Here is a 24882-nt window from a genome sequence, read left to right as displayed (position 1 = left end):
CACCACCAGCACAATCTCTGGTGAGCGAGTGCCTGGCTTCGGTGATACCCATGACATGAAGTCCCATAGCGGGTAGGGGGACAATCAGCTGGTTTTCTGTGTAGGAAAACATGGACAAGCATTTTGGAGGAACAGCCTGGTCTGGGTCCCAGAGGGGCACCTTTGATCTGTGGGTGGTGGCTGCACTCATGGTATCCTTCTCAGCTTGTGGTTTTGCCAAGTCTCCTGGCATTTGGGGCTTTGCTAAAACAACAGCATTTGCGTGTTAAAGAAGCTGTGGCACCAAAATGCAGGACTTCCACTTAGAAGACACCAGCGGAGCTAAATAACAAGGATTGCATCAGTGGAGCTCCATCTGCAGCAGCTCCTCTTTGGGAGCTGGGTGGCCCTGGCAAGTGATTAAAATCTGGTGGTGGGTTGGCAGCATGAAATGGGGTCCCTCCTGGAGCCCAGAGTTTCCCCCTACTTCAGTGTTGCCCTATGGTAAGAGGTTCACATTTGCTTCTCACGGGAACCTGCATCGTGCCCTGTGTAAGGGGGGATATGGCCCAATGTTGGAGCTTGGGAGTGCTCCTGAGGTCACCCATTAGACATGGCCAGAGGGGTTTTGTATGAGGAGGTGAGCACTGGGCTCGTGGACTTGGGCAGGAGGCTGTTCTGCAGCCAGACTGGAAGCCCCGCTGTTCCACCACTCTCTTTCCTCTCTGCTGCATGCAGGGAGATGCAAAAAGCAGCAGCGAAGATGCCAGTTCATTAGCAGCCAAGAAAGTTCCCAGAAAGTTCACTTGCTTTTCCTCATAAATAAATCATTTGCTGTTAAAACAACATTTGGGCTGGTGGGGGGGGTTGTTCATTAAGGAACATCAAGTCAATAGGTGGCTGATGAGAACCTGTCTCCACTGTGTACGAGTGGGAGAGTGGGGGATGGAAACATTGTGTTTTCCTATCAGGCTGTGAATGATAAAGAATTAAAGAATAATTCTCAAGAAATTAGTCATGGCTAGCCATTAATGAGCATCTCGGTAACACACTAATGAGCTGGCTTCAGATGCCTGTAAAAGAGGACTTTAATTAGATTAATACATGTAGCATTGTCCATAGCCCAGTAGGTAATCATCAGGTTTTGCACCAGTGGGATTATGGATGACATTCTATTTAATTGCTGTTTCCTTTTCATTTTCTTTCCTTTTTTTTTTCTTTTAAAGATTCTTTCCTCCAAAGAATTTTGTTTCTGTTCTCGAACATAACCTAAATGTTATCCATGGAATTCTGCATCTGAAAGTGCTGCCAGACTGGGCTTATCTGATTCAATTGACCTTTAAAATTTATTTTGCTGCTGTCAAAAAGAATGTTAGTCTGTTCACGAGAGATTTCCAAGATGATTAGAAGCAGAGACTCCTGAAAAGTCTACTTCTTGTATATTCTGCAATCAAAGGATGATCCTAGCTTTTTTTCTAGGAGAAAAACGCCTTAATTTAAAAAATATTTTCATGGAAAAGCAGGGTCCAGGAAAGTTCAACGTGCATGGGGAGTCCACGTTCAGGCAAAGAGCTGCTGAGGAGCTCCTTCTCATAGGGAGAAACCCAGGGAGTTGATCCGCGCAGGCTTCAGAAGATGGCCTAATTCTTGGTTCTAGCACAGGACTAATGGTGCGTTTTCTTTTTTGGCCCCGTATGCTGACAGGGCTCTTCTCATATTTTAAAAGAAATGGTGTTAGCGTGGGAGTGGAAACCTGAATTTAACCCACCAAGGTTGATACCTGCCTGAAAATCCTGATCAGGGCACGACAGAAATCCTTGTTTTCAAAGGAATTCAGCTCTGAACCGAAGGGCAGGACTGAGGGTAAGGGGCACTTTGTCTGCTCCTTGCTGTCACATTGCACTGCTGGTGGGACAGCTTTAGTCTGTCTTGGCACAAGGAGAGACTTTGGCTTTATCAAGACGATGGAGAAAAGACTGCCTCCAAAGCTGATATAGATCAGCAGCTTTGGTGTAAAGGCAGGGCATCGTGACCCCATGGTGAGGAGCATGTATATGTACTTACCTCCTGAACCTGCCTTCTGGGAGCCATGTCCTGCCCCGCAGGGAGCCCCGTGAGCTCCAGCATGGCCACACGTGTGCGTGCAATGAGCTGTGCAGCATTTGGAGTGAGCCCCACGTCTGTGGAGATGGGCAGGGTGAGGAGCAGGGCTGCTGCAGGGGCTGCTTGGATGGATCTCAGAGTTTCCAGCCATAGGTCATCCCTTTATCACACTTATTAGGAAGGATTTAAAACTCTTAATGAATAGATTTTTAAGCTTTCTATAGGCATGAATAATATATAGGACAGATGGTTACGAGCCACAGCAATAAACTATATGCTGACCTGATGGACTGTGTAACCACTGTACCTTTACCAACTGATTAAATACTTATTAAAACAGCTATTGATTATTTATTGCTCCTTTATGTAGGATTTACCAGTTGCACTGAAGTTTAAATCAGAGCCAGGTTTTCAAAGGATTGGCAGGATTTCTCCAGTTGAAAATGACTTGTTGTTCTAATTAAAAATTAAAAAAGGAGGCTATTTGCATAGCAAGATGAATAGTTGAAGGAAGATTATGAGGAAGCTAATTCTGTTCATGCAGCTGTGCACTCAACATCCTCTCGTCTGGGCAGCGGCACCCTGCATCAAACAGGAGTGAAACCCAAATTTGTGGAGATACCACTCCGAACCAGAGAGGTTCAGGAAACTAATTCTGCCTCACACGCCATTGTCCGGCACAGAGGCACCAGCCGGGGGCGGGGGTGCTGCAGATATCCCCACGCTTGCACGTCCCGGTGCTTCAGCAATAGGTGACATAAGCCAATGTGTAGTGGTGACAGTGGTGACAGTGTGCTGCAGCTACACCGAGCCCGGAGCGGCTCCGGGAGAGGATGCGCCAATGTAAAAATTCACAGTGCGTCAGATGTGGCATAAAGTAAGATGGATCAAGGGGACAGAGTCAGCCCCTCCTGCCAGAGCCCTGTGAAATGCAGAACTCGGCAACTGCCACGAGCTGATGGTGTCAGTCTGGATTATTTGCTTACATCCTGTGGCAAATGTGCGTTAATGAACCAGGCTTGGCTGATGTTTTCTCTCCCTCCCGCTCAGTAGCTTTGAGTTTTCCTCTGTACTGTCCAAGTGTGCAGGATGGGTGCAGCCTCCATCTAAAAAGGGGTGATCAGCAGGTACCCCCCCTCCTTCACCCACCCCATAAATTGAGACCTGAGTGCTCGGTGGAGAGCAGGCAGTGAGGTCAGGTTATAAATACGGCTCTGACCCCGAGCTCCCCAGGAGTTTCCAGCGTGCTTGCAAAGGCAGTAACTGCTGGTGCTCTGCCGTGACCCGGGGTGGTGCAGATGCATCGCCCTCTGTGTCGTTACAGGCAGTCCCCATCCAGAGCTGTTACAGCGGCGTTGCCCCTCACATGTCAGGTGTTAACGCTATTTCATCCTATCAAGGAAAATATGCTGTGCAGGGTGGAACCGGGCTGGAACTGGGCTCGCCGCCTAAGCCCGCAGAGCCCGCGTGCTCAGGAGGAGGAAACCGTGTCCTCAGGCAGAAAGTGCCCCCCCCGAGCAAAAACGTCTGGGGGGGCTGCAGGGGTGCACGGGGGGCTGCAAGGTAGCATCAGTGCCTTCTCCATCTCTGCTCCAGCCACACAGTCCTGAGGGTGGCCTGGGTATGGAGGGTGGATGGGGCTGGGTGACTGTGGAGGGTCCCGGGCTGGAGGCAGGCTGGGGCTTGGTGCTGGGGTGGGTAAGAGAGTGGCATCTCTGTGGGGACTGGGAGCCAGGTCAGTGATTGCAACTGATGAAGCCAGAGCCTGGACAGGTCTGGGCTGACTTGTCTGCAAGGTGGAGCCCTGGGAAGTGTTTGGAAAAATTCACATACCCTGTACAAGGAGCCCCTTGTCTGATGGGAGATGGGACAGCCCAAAATAGTGGTTGAGAGACCCAAGGGCCCACTCTGCCCGCTGCAAAAGCATCCTCCCTTACTAGGCTGTGCTCAGTTGCACTTTGCAGGGGGAAAAAGATTTGCAAAGGGAACCCACAGCTTCACAACAAGCTAGTCTGGCTCCTGCCGAGCTGATCTCCAGCTTTCTGGCTCTTCCAGCTCGCTCAGCGTAGCGGAAATTTCCCCAAAAGACAGCCCTGGTCCTGCAGAACTAGTCTAATAATTGTGACATCTTTGCCTATCCCCTTTTTTTAATAACTTTCTGGTCCCTTAACAATCACGTTTGGGAGAATTGAAGCTGTTTTCCCCAGAAAACCGAAGGACTGGTTTCCTTCCAGTTTATTCTATTTATTAAACCACACAACAGTGAACAGGGTCTTTCCGCTCTCCAGGAGGAGGGCTGAGCCCCTCTGGGTTTCTGTGCAGGACTTGTTGGGTTCTCAGAAGTTATTGAAAAGATTGCAGGGTTTGTGTCAGTTATTAAACTAATGCTTCGGAGCTTGGCTCTGGTGTTTGGGGACTCACTAGCAAATTACTCGCAGCTCTCGGGGGAGGAATGATTGGCACCGGGGGTAGTAGGGACTTTGCTTTTAAATGCATGTGCATTTCTGTGCTATCAATGGTGCTGTGGCAGTGCAATCAGTGGAGTCCCTCTGTCTTGTAGCTGGCTGTGTTTCTTTTTAAAACTGCTTTTTTCGGCTAAAAGAAGGACTGTTTTAGTCAGAAATCCCTCAGAGCCAAGCGTCTGGGTTGATTGCTGCCCAAAGCGAGATGTTCGCAGTGTGACAGCCATGCCAATTTGTTTGTGCTAGGGCATGTTAACTGCCCTGTTCCTCCCTAAAAATCATTTTTCTTGCCACTTGCAAGAAAGATGTATGGACATTAAAGGTTTGGGATGAAAGCAGGGGGCAACCTCCAAAAAGCAGTGAGGTGGTGCAGAATTGTGTTTTGTCCTATGCAAGAGTATACGGGATGGTTAAAGAAGACCTGAACCAACCTGCGTCGTTCAGGCTTCCCGCAGCGTGTAAGCAGGGGTGTACCGGCCCTGTCATGGGAGCTGGGGACCACCCAGCTCTCACCAAAGCATAGTGGGTGCACCACAGGCTGTAACATCCATCACGTGCTGGCAAGACACAGGTTTGCTGGTGCTTTTTTCAGCACCCGAAATGCCAAATTTTCCCCAAACCTGGTGGGGAGCAGATTTGGCCCTTTGCCCCGCGCCAGAGGTCCCCGCAGGACGTCTTCATTTGTCATCTGGCTCCCAGCGGAAAGCCACCAAGTTGGGAAAACTTGTTACTGGACAGAGACAGGGACAGGATGAAAAAACCACATCTCCCCTTTTGTGAACAAGAGTGATAAGAGGAGAATAACAACCCGGCTGCATGATGCCATCACGCTGAAATAGAGAGCGCTTTCTGCAGGAGAGTGTGGTGGGGCTTGGTGGTTTTTCTTTGCCGCCTTCTTTGACAGTTCATCACTAAGACTGAGGCCCCTGAGGTTTTCAGACACCTGGCTCTCAATTAAACAGCTAATCTGTGAAGCAAGGCACTTAAAACAGGGAGGAAAAATAGCTTATCAAGTAAACCAGCTCTGGCCTTGGGCTGTTACCAGATTGAATATCAATATTTTTAAGGGATTCCTGAACATTAACAGCAGCAGGGACCATGACATTGTTTCCAGCCATGCTATCCTAGGAAGAGAGGAGAAGCACTGGTGGGGAGGGGACTTTGTTGGTGGGTGTCCAGACCAGGGGCACGTGCAGGCAGGCACAGCCTTTCCTCGAGCATGGGAGCTTCTTTGGAGCTCAGAGTGGTTCTCACCACCCCTAATAAATGGCACGGGGGGTCCTTGACTTTTTGGGATTAGCTCAGCTAATCCCATGTTGTATTTTCTTCTCAGCCTGGTGGTGGCAAACACGTTTCCTTGTGCCATGCGTAGCAGGGTGGTAAAACCTTGGAGAGCTGTGGTCCTGGGATCTGTGGTAGGGTCAGATTGCAGGGATGATGGCCAAAGAATGGTCGGAGAGCCCTGGGGTGGCACGGCCTGGGTGCGGATGGACGTGTTTCTGGGGTCACCATGGTGTTGCTCGACTGCTATCCCCTGCAGAGCTCACAGGGTCCCCACTAGCACAGGCACCTGCCCCATGCAGAGGGACACGGGACACACAGGAAGGAAGGAAGGAGCGTTTGACAATCTCATCCTTAAGTACATTGGTCTTTGGGGGCGATTGGGAGTGGGAGGTGTCATTATGATGTTTCTGTAAGCTTTGGTGAGGTCAGTGGCACAAACCCCCCCACCCCAGACCTCTCCCATCTGGGCCTCAGTTTCCCTCGCAGAAAACAGGGATAATCATACTAATCTGTCCTTGGTGTTCTTTGAGGTCCTACAGTTGAAGGACCCCTTTATACGTTAATTTATCTATGTCCAAGTACTAGCTGCATTTTGTCTTGTTCTCTTTTCCAACTCAAGTCTGTCTTGTTGCAGTTGTGGGATGAAAGGTAAAATAATAGTTGTGGAAATGCATCTGCTGAAGACAGTATAGTGTCCTGGTTTCGGCTGGGACAGAGTTAATTTCCTTCCTAGTAGCTGGTCCAGTGCTGCGTTTTGGATTTAGGAGGAGAACAATGTTGATAACACACCGATGGTTTAGTTGTTGCTAGGTAGTGTTTACACTAGTCGAGGACTTTTCAGCTTCCCATGCTCTACCGACTGAGCAGGCTGGAGGGGCACAAGAAGCTGGGAGGGGGCACAGCCAGGACAGCTGACCCCAACTGGCCAAAGGGACATTCCATACCATGGGACGTCATTCTCAGTACATAAACTGGGGGAAAGCTGCCCGGGGGGGCCGCTGCTCGGGGACCGGCTGGGCATCGGTCAGCAGGTGGTGAGCAACTGCACTGTGCATCGCTTGCTTTGTGTATTATTATTATTATTATTGTGGTTGTTGTTGTTATCATTATTTTATTTCAATTATTAAACTGGTTTTATCTCAACCCATGAGTTTTTCTCACTTCTACTCTTCCAATTCTCTCCCCCATCCCACCGGGGGGGCAGGGAGGGAGGAGTGAGTGAGCGGCTGTGTGGTGCTCAGTTGCCAACCGAGGTTAAACCACAACATATAGTTATTAGAATATTAATCTATAACCAGTGATACGTGTCTCTGCTGTGCATATTTTTCTAATCAGACATATCACCAAGATACTCTGCTCAGACTCATGCCCACTGGTTTCTACATGGCATATCAAAGAGACGGTGGCTTGACAAGACGTTGTACTTGTAGCGCTGCACTGGCAAGCTGAGTTGTTTCACGGGGAAGGGACACTAAACCGATGCGGCTGATGCTGTGCTGGATTTAATCTGGGCACAATGCAAAGTGCTCTGATGGAAGGCAGTTAGGTGGAGTATGAAATATTAATATGCGGTGATTAAAATGTCCTTTCCAGTTGTTGCAGTAAGGGGGCCAATAGGTCATGCGAAACAAATATTGTGTGTAAGAAGAAACCCTAAATAAATGGGACAGAGAAGGCAAGGGAGGCTGTTTCCTCCAGGGCATGCCGGGCTTGCGTGGGGACAACAGAAGAGCACTTTGCACAGGGTTTTTGAACACCCAGTGCTGACTGTTTTATTAAGCTGCTAAATGAGAGCCATGCAGGCTGCTTGTTAAATGGAGGACATCATTGATGGTGCCTGAAGTCTCAGAGCGATGCCGTGCTAGAAGCCCAGAGTTCCAGCTCCCCAGCCTTGGACAACGCTCCCTGCCAAAGCCCTGCTCCCTGCCTGGGCTCCCACAGCAGTCAGTGGGCAGAGGCCACTGGGAGAGCATCCCATCCGCAGAGACGTCGGGTCTTCATTGGCTTCCTCCCAAATCTTTCCCAGCAGCATGGCTGTCACCTTGCCTGATCTTGAGTTTTCCATCTGGTGGCCCCGTCCCATCACTCGTCAGCCACAGGCATGTCTCCTGAGCAGACCTGCAGTGTCCCGAGATGGCCCTGATGTGCAGAGCCACTGAGGCTTCCACCAGGGAGCCAAGGGAAAGGCTCTACTGAGGGAGGGGTTATGCTGAGCTACCCGTTCCATCACCGGTCCCCGCAATGGGCGGTGAAAGTGAGTTCTCCCATCTCCAGTTCCTACAGCCACAGGCTTTATGGGGTTGGGGGGACCCAGCATCCCAGGTGGGGAGGAGAGGAGACAGCGCAGGGGACAAGCACACACTGGTGCAACTGCAAGAAGCGTGGGGGAAGGTCACAGGAGCCAGACAAGGAGGGTGCAAGGTGGGGTTGGGGGAGCAGGGACCTGGAAGAGACGTAGGTTCCCCTACACCCCCCACCTCCATGGCGGCCAAGGGTCATACCTTGGGAGATGTGTTAGAAGATGTCCTTTTCCAAGTGAAGATCCATCTGGTGCCTTGGTACCCACCTGAGAGACGTGTCATCTTCATCCAGCTCTTTTATTTTTCAAACAAACCCACGGAGTGGAGGATCCATTGACAGCAGCAGAGCTGGCTCATGTTGCACCTGCTGAGACAGGGCAGCCCACTAGATTTGGGGGAAAACACGTTTTATGCCCACCCACACCCCCATCCTACCCAAATCCTCCAGCCAGCCCTTTCTATTCCCATGTACAGAGGCAGCTTAACCTACATCCCTCCTACAGAGGCTTAAGGAGCTCAGTGCCCTGATGTAATTGGTGTTTGCAACTGCAAACAGCTGGTCAGAGATTCAGACTATTGTAAATAACACACTTGTGGGCTCGTTAAATTGGGGAAGGGTTTGGGCAAACAGCAGCCTGGGGTTTCCCTAAGCTGGGGCTTGGGGTAGCAGCTGTAAAACTCTTCAGAGATCTGGTGAGAAAACAGAGACAGGAGTATATTTTATTTGAGTGCTATATTTTATTTTGAGGAAGAGAGCATTCCTCCTGCCTGCCTGTGGCTGGGCCAGACCTGTAAATGGTATGGCCAAATGTGACCAGCCTACTCGCTTTCTGTGGCAAAGTGTGTGGCCGAGGAGATGATGTGGTTGATGACGTGGTTGATGTCTGCCTTGACTTCAGGAAGGCTTTTGACATGATTTCCCGCAGCACCCTGGCATCCAAGTTGGGACATGGCAGTCTGGATGGGTGGCCTCCAAGAGCAGTGCAAGCTGGATGATGGGGCTCCAAGGGAGGTGATATGGGCCCATAATCTGCCTGGAGGCCAGTTGCAAGAGGAGTTCCTCCAGGGACTGGGGATGGGGGAAAAGAGGGCCATGGGTAGGTAGCAAAATGGGTTGGAGACTTGCATAAACTCTGGCAGATAAGCAAGGATGGAAAAGTGGGAGTGCATTGTCTGGAGGGGAAGCAGCTAAGTGAGGCCAAAGGTGTCCATGCGACATGGGCGAGAGAGGTGCCAGGGCAGATTTACTCTGAAATAGAAAATATGGGCATCAGGAACTGGAAACTCCAGGAGTCACCAAGTGTAAAGGCATATGTTGAAGTCACTGTCCTGCAACATCACTGAAACCCCAGGGCAGGGAGAGCCATGGGTTCACAAGGGGTCGGACGTGTCCTTGGGTACCAAGACCATCCAGAGCTACCTGGATACAGGTACCCTACACGTGTGCAGGCTCTCTGGAGGTCCTGCACAGTCTTAACCGGTCCCAGGGGGTTTAAGATGGAGATTTCCCTGGGGAATGGCAATCCTGGAACAGCCTCCAGCCGGGCTTTGTGCAGATACTCAGGATTTCTGAGAAACGAATCCCTGAGGCTCAAGCTGGGTACCCAAAGTGACCAAATGGCTGGAAACAGCCTTGGCTCTTCCTCTGTTTGTCCACCTCTACACCAGGAATGGGGACAGTTTCCTCTGTGAACGTCTTCCAGACTGCGCTGCAAAAATATGTTAAAATAGATAGTATTAAGCAAATGTTATTATATAGGTTGGAACTTTGAGCAATCTGAAGAGGTTGGGCACCACTTTCCAAAGTTGTGAGGATTTAATTCACTTAGATGCCTTTAAAAGTCCTGTCCTTTGGTTATTTTTTCAAGTGTTTTTAGGAGCACTGTGCTGCCAGGAATTGTTTTTTAAAAAATAAAACAAAAGTCTCTGGCTCTTATAATCTGTAAGGGTGAAAGGGAAAATATAACGAGCCAGACTCAGACAGTGTCTAACTTTTTTTTGATTGGATTTAGCAGGGAGATCATTTCCAGCCTCAATGGTAGGTTAATAGAGTCACAGGGGTTAGAGCCGGACAAGATTTATTGCGCCATTGCATCCTTCCCCTGCTCTGCACGGAGGATCAGCCTTGCCAGGTATCTCCAACACTCTGTATGGTTTGACTTTAAATGATGAAAGAAATCAAGTGTCCAGTCCTTTGTGCTCTGAAAATTAAAAAGGCGGAGGTCTGGACATCATAGCTTGTCTGTTGAGAGCTCATTGATTGCAGTCAGTGTTCAAATGCTCTGTGTCTCCCCAGGTCAGGCTGCAAGCGCCATCTGTGCGCAGGGCTGGGCGAGTCTCCTCTGTTGTCTCTTTACCTCCGTGCTGGACTGAAGTTTCAAATCCTGGAGATACAGAGCTAGCGGCAGCAAGCCCTAATGCTTGTCTGTGTGGGTGGAAGTACCTTCAGGAAAATGGGACTATGGGCAGAAGCAGCCCCCGGGTGTCCTGAGGGGCCAGTAGATGAGCAAGCTCCATCAGAAAGACTTCCATCACCCAAGAAGCTAAAATGGGACTCACCTGGGTAAAGGGTGAGATAGGTATAATGGAGTTATCCCCCCCTAACAGGTTTAGGGGGAGATAGGAGCAACCAGAGATGTCATGTCCTGTGCGGAAGCTCTGTGCAGGAGAAGACAGGGAAGAAGGAGGACTTAGGTTCTTTGAAAGTCTTGGGTGAAACCCCAGAAAGCACATCAGGAAACGTTGCAGCTTTTTCCCAGGCCTCTGCCTGTCTAGTGAGGAGTGTAGGAAAGACTGACTGTGTTTTAGGGCTTGGCAAAGCCAGAGCATCACACACTGCCAGTGTCAGTGCCTCGGGCAGGCTGGACTGTGGGCAAGCAGAGCCTGTCAGGGCTTGGGGACCAGGGTGACCAGGTCCACGGGAGGTGCATCCATGCAGCTGGGCAGCTGCCACCGTCCCCACCTCGGACCAAGCTGCTCAGACTAACTTGGGCTTTGAGCCCAGAGAGCCCAAAGCCAGGCAGTGCTTTAGCTCTGCCCAGTGCCAAGGCAGATACTGGGGACTACCAGGGAGGGGACACCATGGCCCTGCGGTAGCAGTGCGTCCCCTGTGCAGGGCGATAGGCTCGGTGACTGCCTGGGGTCCGGACACCCCAGTGGCATTGCCCCAGGTGCTGGGAGTACGTGCCGGCGCTGCTGGAAGGGGCTAGGGAAGAGCAGCACTGCAACGTGCGTCATAAAATACCTTCCACAGCTCCGAGCTGACTTTTCCCAGGTAAATACCACACACTATGTATGCAGCACATAATAGCGGTCCCAAAGCATCCCCTCTGTTTCTGGAAGATGAAAATCAAACTGATATCTTTGGACAGCTGTGATTTTTGCTGCAGAAATGTAAGCAGGCAGTGTAATAGGCAGCCAGACTAGTTTTAATTTCACACAATTTCCAGCCCTGTCCCTGGCTCCTCTTTGTCCTCAGAGGTGAAGCCTGTTCTCAGGGGCTGCCCATTAAATACCCCAGGCAAGAAACCCAGGGTATCACGCCTTGCAGCTATGGGAAGCAAGTTGGAGTGGCTTCAAGCTGATCTGGCTGATGGCTTAGTGATTCCCAAGCTAACAGTGACACCTCCTGTTTGCACAAAATTCAGCTCAAAGGCCAGCTTGTAAATGTGCAGGCAGGCAGCAGAGTGCAGATGTCAGATAGGAGCACACGGGCTGCTCCGCCACTTAAATCTCCATTTGCATCCAGAAAAACTCAGGTTTTCTTCCAGCTGCAAATGCGGATCCATGGGGACAAGGTTGTCCCTGTGCGTGGTGAGAGCTGGCCTGTGCTGGGAGGTGCTCAGCAGGGGAAAGTCCGGAGAGGCGGGCATGAACAAAGATGCTGAATGCAGACTGCTTTAAAAAGAGCAGTCCTTTGAATTTTAATTAAGTATAGAGAGGTAAAAGCTTTCCTATAATATCATTAAAGCTTTTTAGTTAGATGTAAAATTTATTTAAATCTTGTTTTGTCCCCCAAAAGCACCCAGCTTACACCCAGAGTGTCAGCCTGGTAAAGAGGTTTCCAGCAAAAGTTTTGCACTGGCTGCACCATTCCCCTCCCCAACACACAGGGACTCTCTGGAGATGGGATCCCCCCAGCCGTGACTAGTTGAAGCTGGGGAGCTGGTTCCCTTGCTCCAGGCTTGCTGGGAGGTTTATCCCCCAATGCTTTTTGTAAGACTCCAGCAATTCCCTTGCACATCTTCCTGACTCCCAATTTGTTCGTTCAGGTGTTCAAGATGTCATTGAAGGTGCAGACAAGCAACATCACGAACAAGAATGACCCCAAGTCTATCAACTCCAGAGTCTTCATTGGCAATCTCAACACAGCCGTGGTCAAGAAGTCAGATGTGGAGACCATTTTCTCCAAGTACGGCCGAGTGGTGGGCTGCTCCGTTCACAAGGGCTATGCCTTCGTACAGTACTCCAACGAGAGGCACGCACGTGCTGCTGTCCTGGGCGAGAATGGGCGTGTGCTTGCTGGCCAGACGCTTGGTAAGTCTTTTCTTAAGCCATTTTAGGTGTCCGGGTGCAACACAGGTTGGTTGCTCCCTAGGGGATGGTCAAGGGATAGCCCGTCCAAGGTCAAACTGGGACGTCAATCTGCAGGTCGGGGTCAGGTCCAATAATGGTGAGCAGGTCAGACACAACCCAGTGATGACCAAGCAGGTCCACAGTGACAACGCAGGTCTGGGGCCAGGCTGGGAAGTCAGCCAAGGGGTCAGGATCAGCAGGGTCCACGGCTAGGCACAGGCATGGCTGTGACAGAGCTGGAGACCAGCACTCCTACAACACAGCTCAGGTAGGGGCTGAAGGCTCCCGGTTCCCATGTGGGTAGGGGTCAGAAGTGAGGCTGGTCATGGCCATTCAGGCGTGTTAGTACCCTCAGGGCTTATGCATTGTGCCCAAAAACTCGTGTTACAGGCTGCGATGATAGAAGTGGAAACACAGTTCTGAATCATCCCATGTCCTTGCCCTTGATCTGGTGGGGAAGAACAAGGGTGGGAAAAGACATTGCCTGGTTCCCTTTGTGGACCAGGCCTTACCCTTTGCCTGTCAAGAGAGGTGATAGTCTAACTAACTCAGACCAGTTCGGAGTAACTTTAGCCATCTGATGTTAAATGAGAGAACTTCCCCCCCAGCCACATGACAGTCTCTTGTCTGCACTGCTGTGTGATAAGAAATAACAAACAAAACCACCCCAGCTGCATCCTTATTTTGCAGATTGCTCTGAAGTGTCACATGCTGAGAAGCTCTTGTCACCAGCTCTAAGCTGAGAATTGGAACTGGAAACAGTATTTTTAATGAAAAATTGTTATTTCCAAGGGTGCTGCAGGCAGTGGTCATTGGCACCCAGGAAAACGATTTGCAGCCCATTCCCACCCTGCTTCTGGCACAGCAGTCTGAAATAAAAAGTTGCATGTTAGATCTGATCTTTAAGACAGTGTGCTGTTTCCATCCATGGTTTATTCAAATACCAGAAACTTCTTTTCACTTCTCTTACAGTCCAGAGAGCGGAGCTGCAGACCAAGGCAAAGCACAGTGTGCCAGGGATGCTTCCAGCCCAGGCATTGCCCACATGTGCAGAGTCCATAGATGTGACAAAGAGGGCCTTGGGGAGCAAAGGAGCTTGTTGTGATGCCCCAGACAGATACAGGAGATGCAGATAAGAGACAGGCAACACTGGCCCACTTAGCTGAAGAGAAATATGAAAGGTTTGCCGTGATAGGAACATCTTACTTTACTCTCAGTGCTGGTCCCAGAGATCTGGCTTGCCAACAAGACAAAAGGACTGTATTGTAACTGGGAGTCCTAGACATGTACTGGATGAGGTGCAAATTCAGCTCCCTTTCATCTGCCTTCCCTTCATGGGCCAGTCTTAGCACAGAAGAGCTCAGCAGGCTTTCCTTTGCTGTTCATGGACCAGTATAAACACGGGGACGCTCCCCTTTCAGGAGACTCCAGCAGAAAAGAAGAGCTGAACAATGTGGTTAGAAAATGTCTTTGCACAAAACAAGGTAGAAAGTCCCCCCCTAAAAAAGAGGAGGTGATGGCCACATAGGAATGTGGAGAGTAAGGACAGGATAGGACAGGCAGGGGACATGTCCGACACGTTGCTGAAGAGACCGTCCCTGCTTCTGTTCATGGACAGGGTTTTGGGGGTTCCTTTGAGGTAATGGTAAAACTTCCCTCCCTAGATGGGCAGCAGGAAGGTAGGCTGCTTTCTGCCCTGGCAGTTCCAGCCAGTAACTTTAGCAGGGTGCAACCACGCGATCCTGTGGAAGAGCTGCAAACCATGACTGCCAGGCAAACAGCTGCGTTTGGTGTGGCAGGAGCTCATGGGGGATCACCGCCTGCACGGTGGGGCAGCATGGCTCTAGGCAGTGCCCGGTGTAGGGGCAAAGTACCCCCAACCTGCTCAGGGGCAGCAGCTTGTTGATAGTGCAAGGCCATCTGTCCCCAGTGCCAGCAGGTGGTCACTCAGCAGGACAGCATCCCTGTCCGAATCCAGAGCCTCTCCTGCATGGCAAGCGCTTGCTGTAATGACTCGGTTGTAGCAGCCCTGCATGGCACAGTTTGAGTGAAACTGCCTTTCCTGCCTCAGCTGTTCAGATGGGGAAGAGAATTTGCACCAACAGTTAAGAAACGTTGTGGGAAAGCATCATAGTTTTGCATGTGCCATGAGTGCTGTGCCTGACTCGTCTGAGTGGGCATGTAGCCTAAGGATCTCATATCTCCCCCAGCATCCATCAAGGCTCTTGCAACTCCTTCTGATAGATCATAGAAAAGCTGGTGCTTGCAGAAACCCTTAAGTCAATGACTCCAGGTCTCGGTGGTACTTGTCCCTCCAGGAGCACAGCTGGCTACGCTGCCATGGGACAGTTACATACACTGGTGGTGGCAGGAGGGTTCAGCCCTCCATCTGCTCCCGAGTGCCAATGGTGATTTGCAGGTAACATTTTCCAGCACGTACAAAAATGAATGAGCAAAGCAGCATCATCTTTCTAGCTCGCATCTCCCAGCTAAGGTCAGCTCTCAAGCTTAGTGAGTAATGAGTAATAGCATTTCTTCCATTTTTTCTTTTTAATTCTTCATCCTTTGTCACCAGATATGCAAACAATCAAACTTGCATTTTAATTGATCAGCAAGATACTGAATGCATCACGAAATGGAGGTGTTTGAAACCACAGCTGAAGCCCGTCATGTGCTGGGACATGGACTGCTCTGCCAGGCAGGTCCTGGCAACCTCTGTGCTTTCTCCAGAGGCTCCCAGACACCCCAGTCATTGCAGGAGGCAGTTACCATTCCACTGAGGGAAGCTCTGCACTGGAAGCTGGATCCACGCTATAACCTGACCCTACTATGTTGGCTAGACAAAGCAAGACCTCCCCATTTAGTGTGGGCAAAGGTGCTGGATATGAGCTGGAGGGATAGATACTGCCATGGGGTGGGCAGATGGATCCAGCGACGCAGAGGAGGGAGCCAGAATGGGAATGAGATGCAAAATCTGTCCAGGCTGATGTGCATGCTGAGCTCTTGTCTCTCCTTGTTCAGTATCAAGGGAATCCTGAGGGATCTGACTGCTTACCACCACTATAGGTTGAAAGTATAAATTTCCTGGTCTGTGTGCATGCCCTGATAAAGGCTCCACAGTGCTATTTGTAGCAGTGTGCACCAGCAAGTTGAGCTAATTGTTGTCATTATCCACCATTGGGCTTTCATTGCGTCTCCCTTGAAGGGTGTTAATCAGCATGGTGCTGTCATTAGCTCTTCATTTTTCAAGAAAAGTGACTGGCAGCTGGCAAGATGCACCCTGACAGCAAAAAGGGTTCACAACAAGGGAACTGGAGCTGAGCAGGGATATGTTCTGGGACGCACCAAGGAAGCATTTATTCCTCTCTTCCTTTACAGCAAACAGCATTGCCAGAAGCATTGTGTTGCTCAGCAGACTCAGAAAGGCAACTGCATGTGTAATGTTCACACTGGCAGCAGTTGTCCACCGACCTGTCCTATGGCCGTGCACGTCCTTGCTAGCGTTCAGGCTCAACACTCTTCTGCATTCCCCTTAGCAGGTGACTGTGGGGGGATGGGGGGTGAAAGGCAGCAGAGAAAACACACGTTCTGATCTGAGTGTACTTCCAGAGGAACATTCAATGTAGTGTCTGAGCGACACTCTAATACCACACTCGTTAGCAACCTTAGAAATAGGCTAAGCTCCAGCTTCAGTAGGAATGATGTCTCTTGCTAGACCCTAAAAGGCAGTCTGAGGACATGTGGGCAGTGGGAGCATGTCCGTGCTCCCACATGTCCCGCGTGTGCAGCCTGTACTCCTGCTCAGGTTGTTTCAGCAGTGCTGCAGCTTCCTTGTGCTCCTGAAGATCATTTTCTTGGTTAATAATGAAGTCGGCACCCTGTTCACTTTCAATCACTTTGCAAGTTCTTTATTTTGATAGTGAGCGGACCAGCCTGTCCACATTTCTCCATAAAGTCCCTTCATGCAGCATGAAAAAAGCAACGATTAGTAAGCTTAAACCTGCTGAGTTTCATGGCATATCCTGCAAGTCTTGAAGAGGTGAGAACTTAAATACCCCAGCTGGCAGTCACAGATCCACAAACCCTGCGCCCCAGATGGAGACCTTCAAATCCGCCTGCACTTCAGAGGCTGTAACTGGGCTTAGCACAAGGATCTGCCCCAATGCTGTGGGGCAGCCCCTGTCCAGCCCAGTGCAAACAGTGCATTTGGTCTATGTAAGGAAGTCCTGTCTTGCTTGGCTCAGATATGGCATGCCCAGAGGTCTGACACCTATTTAGACAGAAAGGGCCTGAAGAACAGAAAAAGCTTAGGGCTGACTGGAGAAGCCAGCAGGGAATTTGCTCACTCCTGGGCCAAGAAACAAAGAGGGGGTGAGGCCTCGTGCATCCCAACAGCTCATCTCTGCAGTTCTGGGGCCACACTCAGCGTTAGATTGCCAGACTCTCGGCAGCCTCCATGAAATTGGCTGTATCACTTTATTCTCACGACAAAAGCACGTTTGGCACTGAGTCTGAGGAGAGAAATTTCCTCGGCGGATTAGAAGAGCTCATTCTCACCTCCCCTGGTAGAAGATGCTCCTCCGAGGTCAGCTGGGGTGGCTGCAGGCGTGTGCCTGCACCCCGTGCAGCTTTTAACACAGCCCAGTCCACAGTGACGCCTGGCTGGCTCATGCTTAGCATTCATTTTTATTCTAGAAGGAGCAAGGGATAAATTGTTAGCAGTTAGCAGCGTGCAGCAGTTGTATATTTTGTCCAGGCCTTATCATTACAGCACCGAGTTCTCCTGAGAAGCCTGTCCTGAATTTGTGGGGGGGGGTTAGACCATGTGCAGGGCATTGACTTCAAAAATAAATGGTTAGTAGCTTTGTAAAGGAAAAGGAAGAGGCTTGCCAAGTGCAAGAATGTATTTGCCTTCTTGTGGAGGTCTAGCAGGGCCCCAGGCATGCTAAAAGCAGGTGGGGGTGTGGTGGGAGGTGTGGAGGAGTTTGTTTCTGCTGATGGCAGGGCTGTGCACAGCCTCCCTTGCTCCGTGGCTGGATACAGCTCCCAGTGAGCGTGGACGTGCCGTGTCATAGCTGCGTGTCCGTTCATTGCAGATATCAACATGGCCGGGGAACCTAAACCCAACAGACCCAAAGGGCTGAAGAGAGCAGCCTCCGCATTGTACAGGTAGGTCTCCACCACGCCATCTCTTTGCGGTGAAGTCTCCGGGCTGGTATTTGCCTTCTGGCTGGGGCTGATTTTTGCACACCCCCTCGGCTGCTGCCCCAAGCTCCCTGGCCCCTACCCCAGGCAGTCCTGGGCTGCTGCTGCATGTTCATATCTTCTCCTCCCATGGTCTTCTTGGCCTTTGCAATGCCCCTCGGTGGTGGTCTGCAGGGAGGAGAGCCAGCAAGAGGCGTCAGCGGCAGACCCAAGGTTAGCCAACGCCCATGGCATTGTGGGACTCTGCCTGGGCATGGTCCAGCCTGTGAATGGTGTTGGACCTGGAGGTAGTTGGAGAAAAGCGGGCAGTACCTGCTTTAACCACATCAGAGGTCTTGAAAGAGGTGTAACAAGAGGAGTGCACCCCTCCAGCTGGGGAGTAGGAGTGGGGCACAGTGGCATGTGTTGGGGGAGAACAGGGAACAGGGATAATTTAGGGAGAGACACTGGAGAAAAGGGCAAGAGAATAATGACAGGGAAAGGGAGAGAAGAAAGGAAGAAAGTGGGAAGGCCTTGAGGCAGCAGATGGAGGTGACCAAGGAGGTGGCCGGGGGAATCCCCAAGAGAGCCTGTGCTGCAGAGCAGTGACCAAGTTCAAGGGAACAGGAGGGACAAGTGGGACATGAAGTAGGTCTGTGGGAGTTGTAGGGTGTTAGAGATGCCAGAGTGAGCCTTCAATGCCACTGTTGCCCACTCTAGAGAGTTTATCAAGATTTTCACAAGAAGTGAAGATTTTCATTTAAGCCCCAGAGTCTGGAGTCGTGGTAATATGGGAGAAACTCATTAAGTTCTTGCTCCTGAGGTTGCAGAAGGGAAAACTTGAAAAGGTATTTGGAGAGTACCCTGCAGGTTTCAAGAACCCAAAAGCAAACAACAAGATCCCAAAATGTGTTTTATTTATAAATTCTCATTGTTTTTATGCCAGTCTTACGGTATGGAGACTGGGGCAGTGAGTCAGGATTTAGAAGGTGTGATGTTAGGAAGAAAAGACTAAATCAGTATCAGGGTTATAGGTGGTGTAATAAAAAAGGAAATCATGAGAGAACTGTAGATTTTTCTACAAAAAGGAAAAAAAGTGAGAGGGATGAAGAAAAATGAAAAAAACTATGATTCAGACTCAGCCACACAGTCCAACACCAGTGTGCTACGAAATGGCAAACCTCAGTGGTGGCAACGCTCTTCTGGCATAGGCAAACCCACCAGAGCTTCAGCAACCCTTCCACCACCACCCCCAAGGCGTCTGTTGAGACCTTCCCCAAGTTTCTCAGCCAAGCTCTTCCTTTGCAGCTTTCACCAGGCAAATTTGTCCTCCCACCTTGGGCCAGCTTGGTCCTTCACCAGAACTTGGCCCTCTGGATTCACAGGGGATGCCAGTTGAGGAGAACTGGACTCTCTGTGCATTACCCATGCTGATGTATGGAAATGGAGATGACACAAATCTTTCTATTTAGCTGCACGTATACTACTTACGTGGTGCTGGTAGCCATAATGCAAATCAATTCATTCCATACATCTTGCAATAAAGAGCATTTCATTTACTCTTTGTCCGTGCCTTGACTGCTAATCCATTTCTGTTGAAATGACCAATATTTCAGACTTCCAGGCTGCCATGTAGATGAAGAGAGAGCGAACGAGAGATGTTTGTTTCCCCCGACAAATACGGATATGCTAAAATATGGGCCAGAGAACTACACTGCTCTGAGCTTCAGCAATATTTCATCCCAGATTGGTGACAGATTTAAACTTTGCCATCTGGACTAGTGGAACTTACGATATCTCACAGAAAGCAGGGAATCCAGGTTTGCAGTGAGCTGTGGTTATAGCTTCCCTAACCATCATAAATTTTTCTAAATGTTAGACTTCAAAAATCACAGCACTATAATTTATAGAAATGCTGTGTTAAACACATAAGATTATTTTTTCAAAGGTTGGGTTTTACTTCACCTCACTCCAAGTCTGTACGAGAGGGTCAAGGGAAGGGAAGGGAAGGGAAGGGAAGGGAAGGGAAGGGAAGGGAAGGGAAGGGAAGGGAAGGGAAGGGAAGGGAAGGGAAGGGAAGGGAAAGAAAATTTAATTTTGGACATAGAGGAAGCAACAATCTTGACAGTCTTACTTGATCCACCAGCCTGGGGGGGGTTACCTGGGTGTTTAATAGAAATCCTTTGGGATGTAACCTCCCATCTGCCTCCAATAGGTAAACATACACCCAGGTTCGTGCCATCATAAATTTTCTCAGGTGTCTCCACAAGAGCGACCTTCAGTTAATATAAAACCTTTCTGTCATCACTGCTCTCCCCTGATCTCTACAGACCTTCAGGGCCTCCCTCCCTCTGCCTCTGGCATTTGCCAGAGCATCCCTTTGCACATGGGAAGTCCCCTGGGTGCTCCTGCCTGGCACCCCGGCCACCGCTGCTGAATGCAGACTTGCATTTTGACCACGTCCCCCAGGTTTTCACATACTGTGTCTCAAATCTCAAACCTTTTGCCTTCTGGCAATACTTTTTTTGCCTGCGTAGTGAATGTCTGGACAGGAGTTCCTAGGGCACTTTGGGCCACGTTCAGGTCAGTGCCAGTGATCCTGCTGTGCTGTGGGTTGGCTGCTTGTCACTGTGGGCTGGGAAGGGAAGGTGGCTCTGCCCCAGGGCAGTGGGGTCTGCCAGTGCTGCACTTGACCTTTGGAGGCACAATTCTCTGCCCTTCCCTGGAATGCTGGTGATAATGTTGCTGTGTAGCCAAAAGGACAGTGAGGACAACCTAAGCAAGAACTGCAAGAGCAACGGAGTGTCTGGCAGCTCAGCGGCCCAAGGAACTGTCTCTGAAATGGTGACAGACAAACGACCGCTGACTTATTTTCACAGTCTACAGATGCAGGTGGATGATGTCCTTCCAGCTCAGCTGGCATTCGCATCCCTTGTTATACCCATTACAATCCCAGCAGAAAGCTGGTGTCAACCCATCTCCAAACAGATCCACTCCTCCCACGTCTCGGCAGCAGTGCTGGGAGCAATGACATCCCGGCAAGCCCTAGTGGCAAATCCACACAGACAGGGCTGAGAAACAACCACAGGGCAAAGGAGGAGGCGAGCAATGGTACCCAAACCCAGCAGACCCAACACTGGCAGCAAGGATGCGCACGCTGTGCCAGCCTACAGGAGCCCCTCTGCAGCCCCGGTGTCTTGGAAATGCCAGGCTGCCTTCCCACTTTTCTGCCCTGGCTTCCCGCTACCTTGGCTATTTGCAGGAGGAAGGAATCTCACACCAGATACACAAGATCTTAAAAGCTCACTATTTGATCAATGCCAGATTTTCCAAGTAGCTTCCCAGCGAGTTTTATTTCTACTGCTGCAATAATTAAGGTTGTGCAACCATTAGTAGAAGGATGTGAGCTGAGCACGATGCGTCACTTGTGATTATCGGTGCGGGGCTGTCAGCCAGTAATTAAAAGCACAGCCGCTCAAATGTACATTTGCTATTCAGGTACACGCTCAGAAATGGCACCACAAATGTAATATAAAGGCAGCACATACAAACAATTGCCCTTCAATTATGAATATTTGGATTTTGAACCTTTGTGAGTCATTAATAAATGTTATTTAATTACTAAAGAAAAGCAAAGCAGAAGAAATGCATCAGGAGGTGGAAGCATCGTGTTACTTGACACAGCCTTACAGCCTTCTGCTGCCTCTCACTCTGATTGTCCCTGCTTTATTTTGAAAGGGCACAGTGTCACCAACTGATTGAAAAACAGCAAAAATTATTCCTGTACACAAAGGAAGCCCTGCCAGGTCACTGAAAAATGATCCATCAGTCTCAGGAAGCTTTATCCTACGTGCAGTGAAATTTTCAGGCACACAATGTCCAGATAAATCACCCCCGCTAAGGCACTCACTTTTTACTAGCTTTTTTTCTGCATTCACGTTGGAAGACCTGCCTTTTGCTCAACGCCTGACTTCCAAGGGTGCTGGTAAAAGCATCCAGCCACTGCCTCCCTGGCATCATCTGTAAAGCCATGACCTGACTGGCATGTTATAGCAGGGTCATGCGGTCACAGACTTCCGAAAAATCCCTTATTTCAGCCTGCTGCCTTCATTGAGGGCTGTCTCATGGTTAGCAGTTGTTGAAAGCGGTACTGCCAGAGGCTGAGATCAAAAGTATTTGCCATCCTGCACCGCACTGAGGGCGGATTCATCTCACGTGAGTTCAGCCCTCTATGCTGTCAAGGCTTTTATGTGGTCTGGTTGTCTGGACTCCCTTTATGCTTGCTGGATAAAAAACAGTTCTTCACTTGACAGTATTTTAGATGTCTGCCTTTGGATGTGATGTACCATGACCTGGAACTGCCTCTTTCCCCCCTGGCTTGGATTTATCTCTTTACATTCCCAGTGTCTGAAGCCAAGTGAGATGAATCCCACTGTTTTGGGGAAGTCAGGACCAGCTCCCCAGGATGATTATGCCCCTAATTCCTTTTGAAATGGGTGGAAGTGTCTCTAATCCCCTGAGGATTTGGGGCCAGGGAAGGAGTACCCCCCTCACCCCGTCGCTTTTCACCCACAAATATTAGTAGATGCTCTTGGACCCACTGCCCTGCAGATCAGGCATGTTGTAAACCAACTCCACTCCATCTGTAAACAAGCTGCAAAACTGGGCCAGTAGTGATTTCCACCAGAATAACGCAAGGCTGCCCATCTTTGCTCACACATTCCCTACTGCAAATAGCGTAATAACATTTACAGTGTTTATCAGCCACTTCATATACCGAACTGCTGTTTTGACTAGTCTTGAAAAAGGCTTAGGACTTCACCCGAAGTTTTAGGCTTCTCCGTCCTCCTCCAGTCCACACCAGGTTGGATCTACAGGTAGTTGAAGCCGGGCTTTGTCCTGTTGGTGCTGTAGCAGAGACCAGGAGTGAGGCGGAGGTGCCCAAACGCTGCAGGGCAGGGTCGGTGATGGAGATGGAGGGTGCCCACCCTGTTCAGGGCTTCATTCCTTGTTCCTAGATGAACACCGCTGAGCCCACGGTGTCCACAGCTCTACCAACAGAGCTGCTACCAGGGAGCAAAGGCTTGGAAGAAAAACCAGCTCAGACCAGGAGTGTGAATAGGGCGAGAAGAAAGGAGTGTGGGCATTTCAAAATTTTGCCAAATGCCCCCAGGCTTTGTGTTGTTTATGAGCAAATGGTCTAAAGCTCCCTCATGGTCTCCAAGCCACAGCGAGCTTCCCAGCAAGAGCAACAGCCCGTGGAGGGAGTTTTTGCCATGAATAAAGACACTGCTTCATCCCATTTGGAGTCCTTGAGCCGCAGGGAGATGCCACTGTCTTCTCTTGCCTGTGGCTACAGAGAACATTGACTCCAGGGCATTGCTGGATCTAGCCAGAAGCAGTTCACCAGAGCCTGTCAGGATTGACAAATAGTACAAAATTGCAGCAATTTCGTTTAAGTTGCATCCAAGGAGAAAAACCACAAAAAAGGAAGAGGGGGAGTCTGACAGTGTAGGAGCATCCTAGTTCAATTTTCCTTTCAAATTACTTTCTATTTTGATTATATTCTGTGTTTATTGGATTCAAACAGAACTGGAGTCAAACATCCTTGGTGATCAAAATAGATCGGTGGGCTGAGGGGAGCTATTTTCTTGGGGATTTTCTGTATTTCCAGGTTTCATCCCAGGTTAGAATGAAAATCAAGCTACCAGTCACAAAAATCTCCATGAAAATACATTTCCTCGTTCCATACTGCCCCTCTCAGCCATATAAACAGGCTGGTTTTATTCCAGCAAGAGCTGACGTGGTAGGAATTACCTTTCCCTTTCAATTCAGAAAAGCACACAAGGGAATAAATACAGATCACACAGTGGTTGGGACAGAAAGCTGCCAGGATATTCCAGGATATTGCCAGAGAAATCTCCTCTGTGAGCCCAGCAGAAACGTTGTCTACAAGTCAGGTCAGAAGGGGAGGACGCCAAGGCTGAAAAGATGTTGAAATTCATCTATGCTGAGACTTAGCAAAACGGCTGTCATCATGCTCACATGATGACATGACTTCATGTCATCATGAATTCGGAAGGCTTATGGCAATAACACCTCCTTAGTCACATCTCCCCCTGCTCCGCCACTGCTGCTTGCTCGGCAGTGAAACCCTGCCTCCTGGCCAGCCGTGGATGCCGTGGTCAGCAGCAGCTGTGCAGAGATAAGCTCCAGCTTTATAAAATACATCCTCGCTTGAAGTCACCGTGGCAGTGCATGATGGTGGCAGCAAACCCCAAAAGAGGCAGTAGGTGCAAATGCTGTTTTGTTGTCCTTAACCCCTTGCACCAACTGTCTTTGGCCCCAAAGGAGCCCTTGTGTCTCCAACCATCCAGAGTGTGCTTCAGGTCCCCCCGAGGCATAGGCTGAGTCACCCCATGCTGCCACAGGCTTCTGGGGAGCCCAAGCAGCATCCAAGGAGCATGGGGGGAAAAAAAAAAAACATTTAAGAAACCAGTCACTTACTGAAACTAAAACATTGGGTGGGAAGCCAAGTGCCATCATGGGTAGGACAGGCGTCCTGGGTCAAGCCTGGAATTACTGGCGAGCCACACGTTCTTCTTGTCACTTCTTAACTAAGATGCAGGACACCAAATTTACTCTCAGCTACATACTTGAGCGCTCATCCTTCCCTCTCCCCATGCCCCAGTTTCTCCTGGCTCGGAGTCATTCCCTCTCCCCATCACTTTCTCTTTCTTCCCATTAGATTTTCTTGGTTTTTATAAGCCACTTCAAACGGTTTCACGATGCAGGACAGACTCTTTGCTTGCAAGGGCTGCAGTAACCATCCTCTTTGTTCAGAGCAGAGAGGAGGGAACGTCAGCATAACTTCTTATTTAACCAGCATTAATTCAGACAGCAGCACACAAGGGAACCAGACACTGTGTTTAGCTGGGGGTAGCTGGTACGTTCAGCAGCATTGCTCTTCCCCGCTGCTGAGAGTGTGCCGAGGC

General features: G+C 49.9%; 1 protein-coding gene across 1 annotated transcript in view; it reads left to right on the top strand.

The window, feature by feature from the left end:
* RALY (RALY heterogeneous nuclear ribonucleoprotein) overlaps nt 1-24882 on the top strand; it is a 110773-nt gene that overhangs the window by 75743 nt on the left and 10148 nt on the right. The window contains exons 3-4 of the mRNA XM_009318652.1: nt 12400-12664; nt 17800-17872. Of these exons, the coding sequence (XP_009316927.1) occupies nt 12409-12664; nt 17800-17872 (329 nt within the window). The 5' untranslated portion in view covers nt 12400-12408. The remainder of the gene's footprint in view (nt 1-12399; nt 12665-17799; nt 17873-24882) is intronic.

The sequence above is a fragment of the Pygoscelis adeliae genome, unplaced genomic scaffold (genome assembly GCF_000699105.1).
Source record: "Pygoscelis adeliae isolate BGI_AS28 unplaced genomic scaffold, ASM69910v1 Scaffold72, whole genome shotgun sequence".
Taxonomy (NCBI): Eukaryota; Metazoa; Chordata; class Aves; order Sphenisciformes; family Spheniscidae; genus Pygoscelis; species Pygoscelis adeliae.
This window is presented reverse-complemented; position numbering and strand designations above follow the sequence as displayed.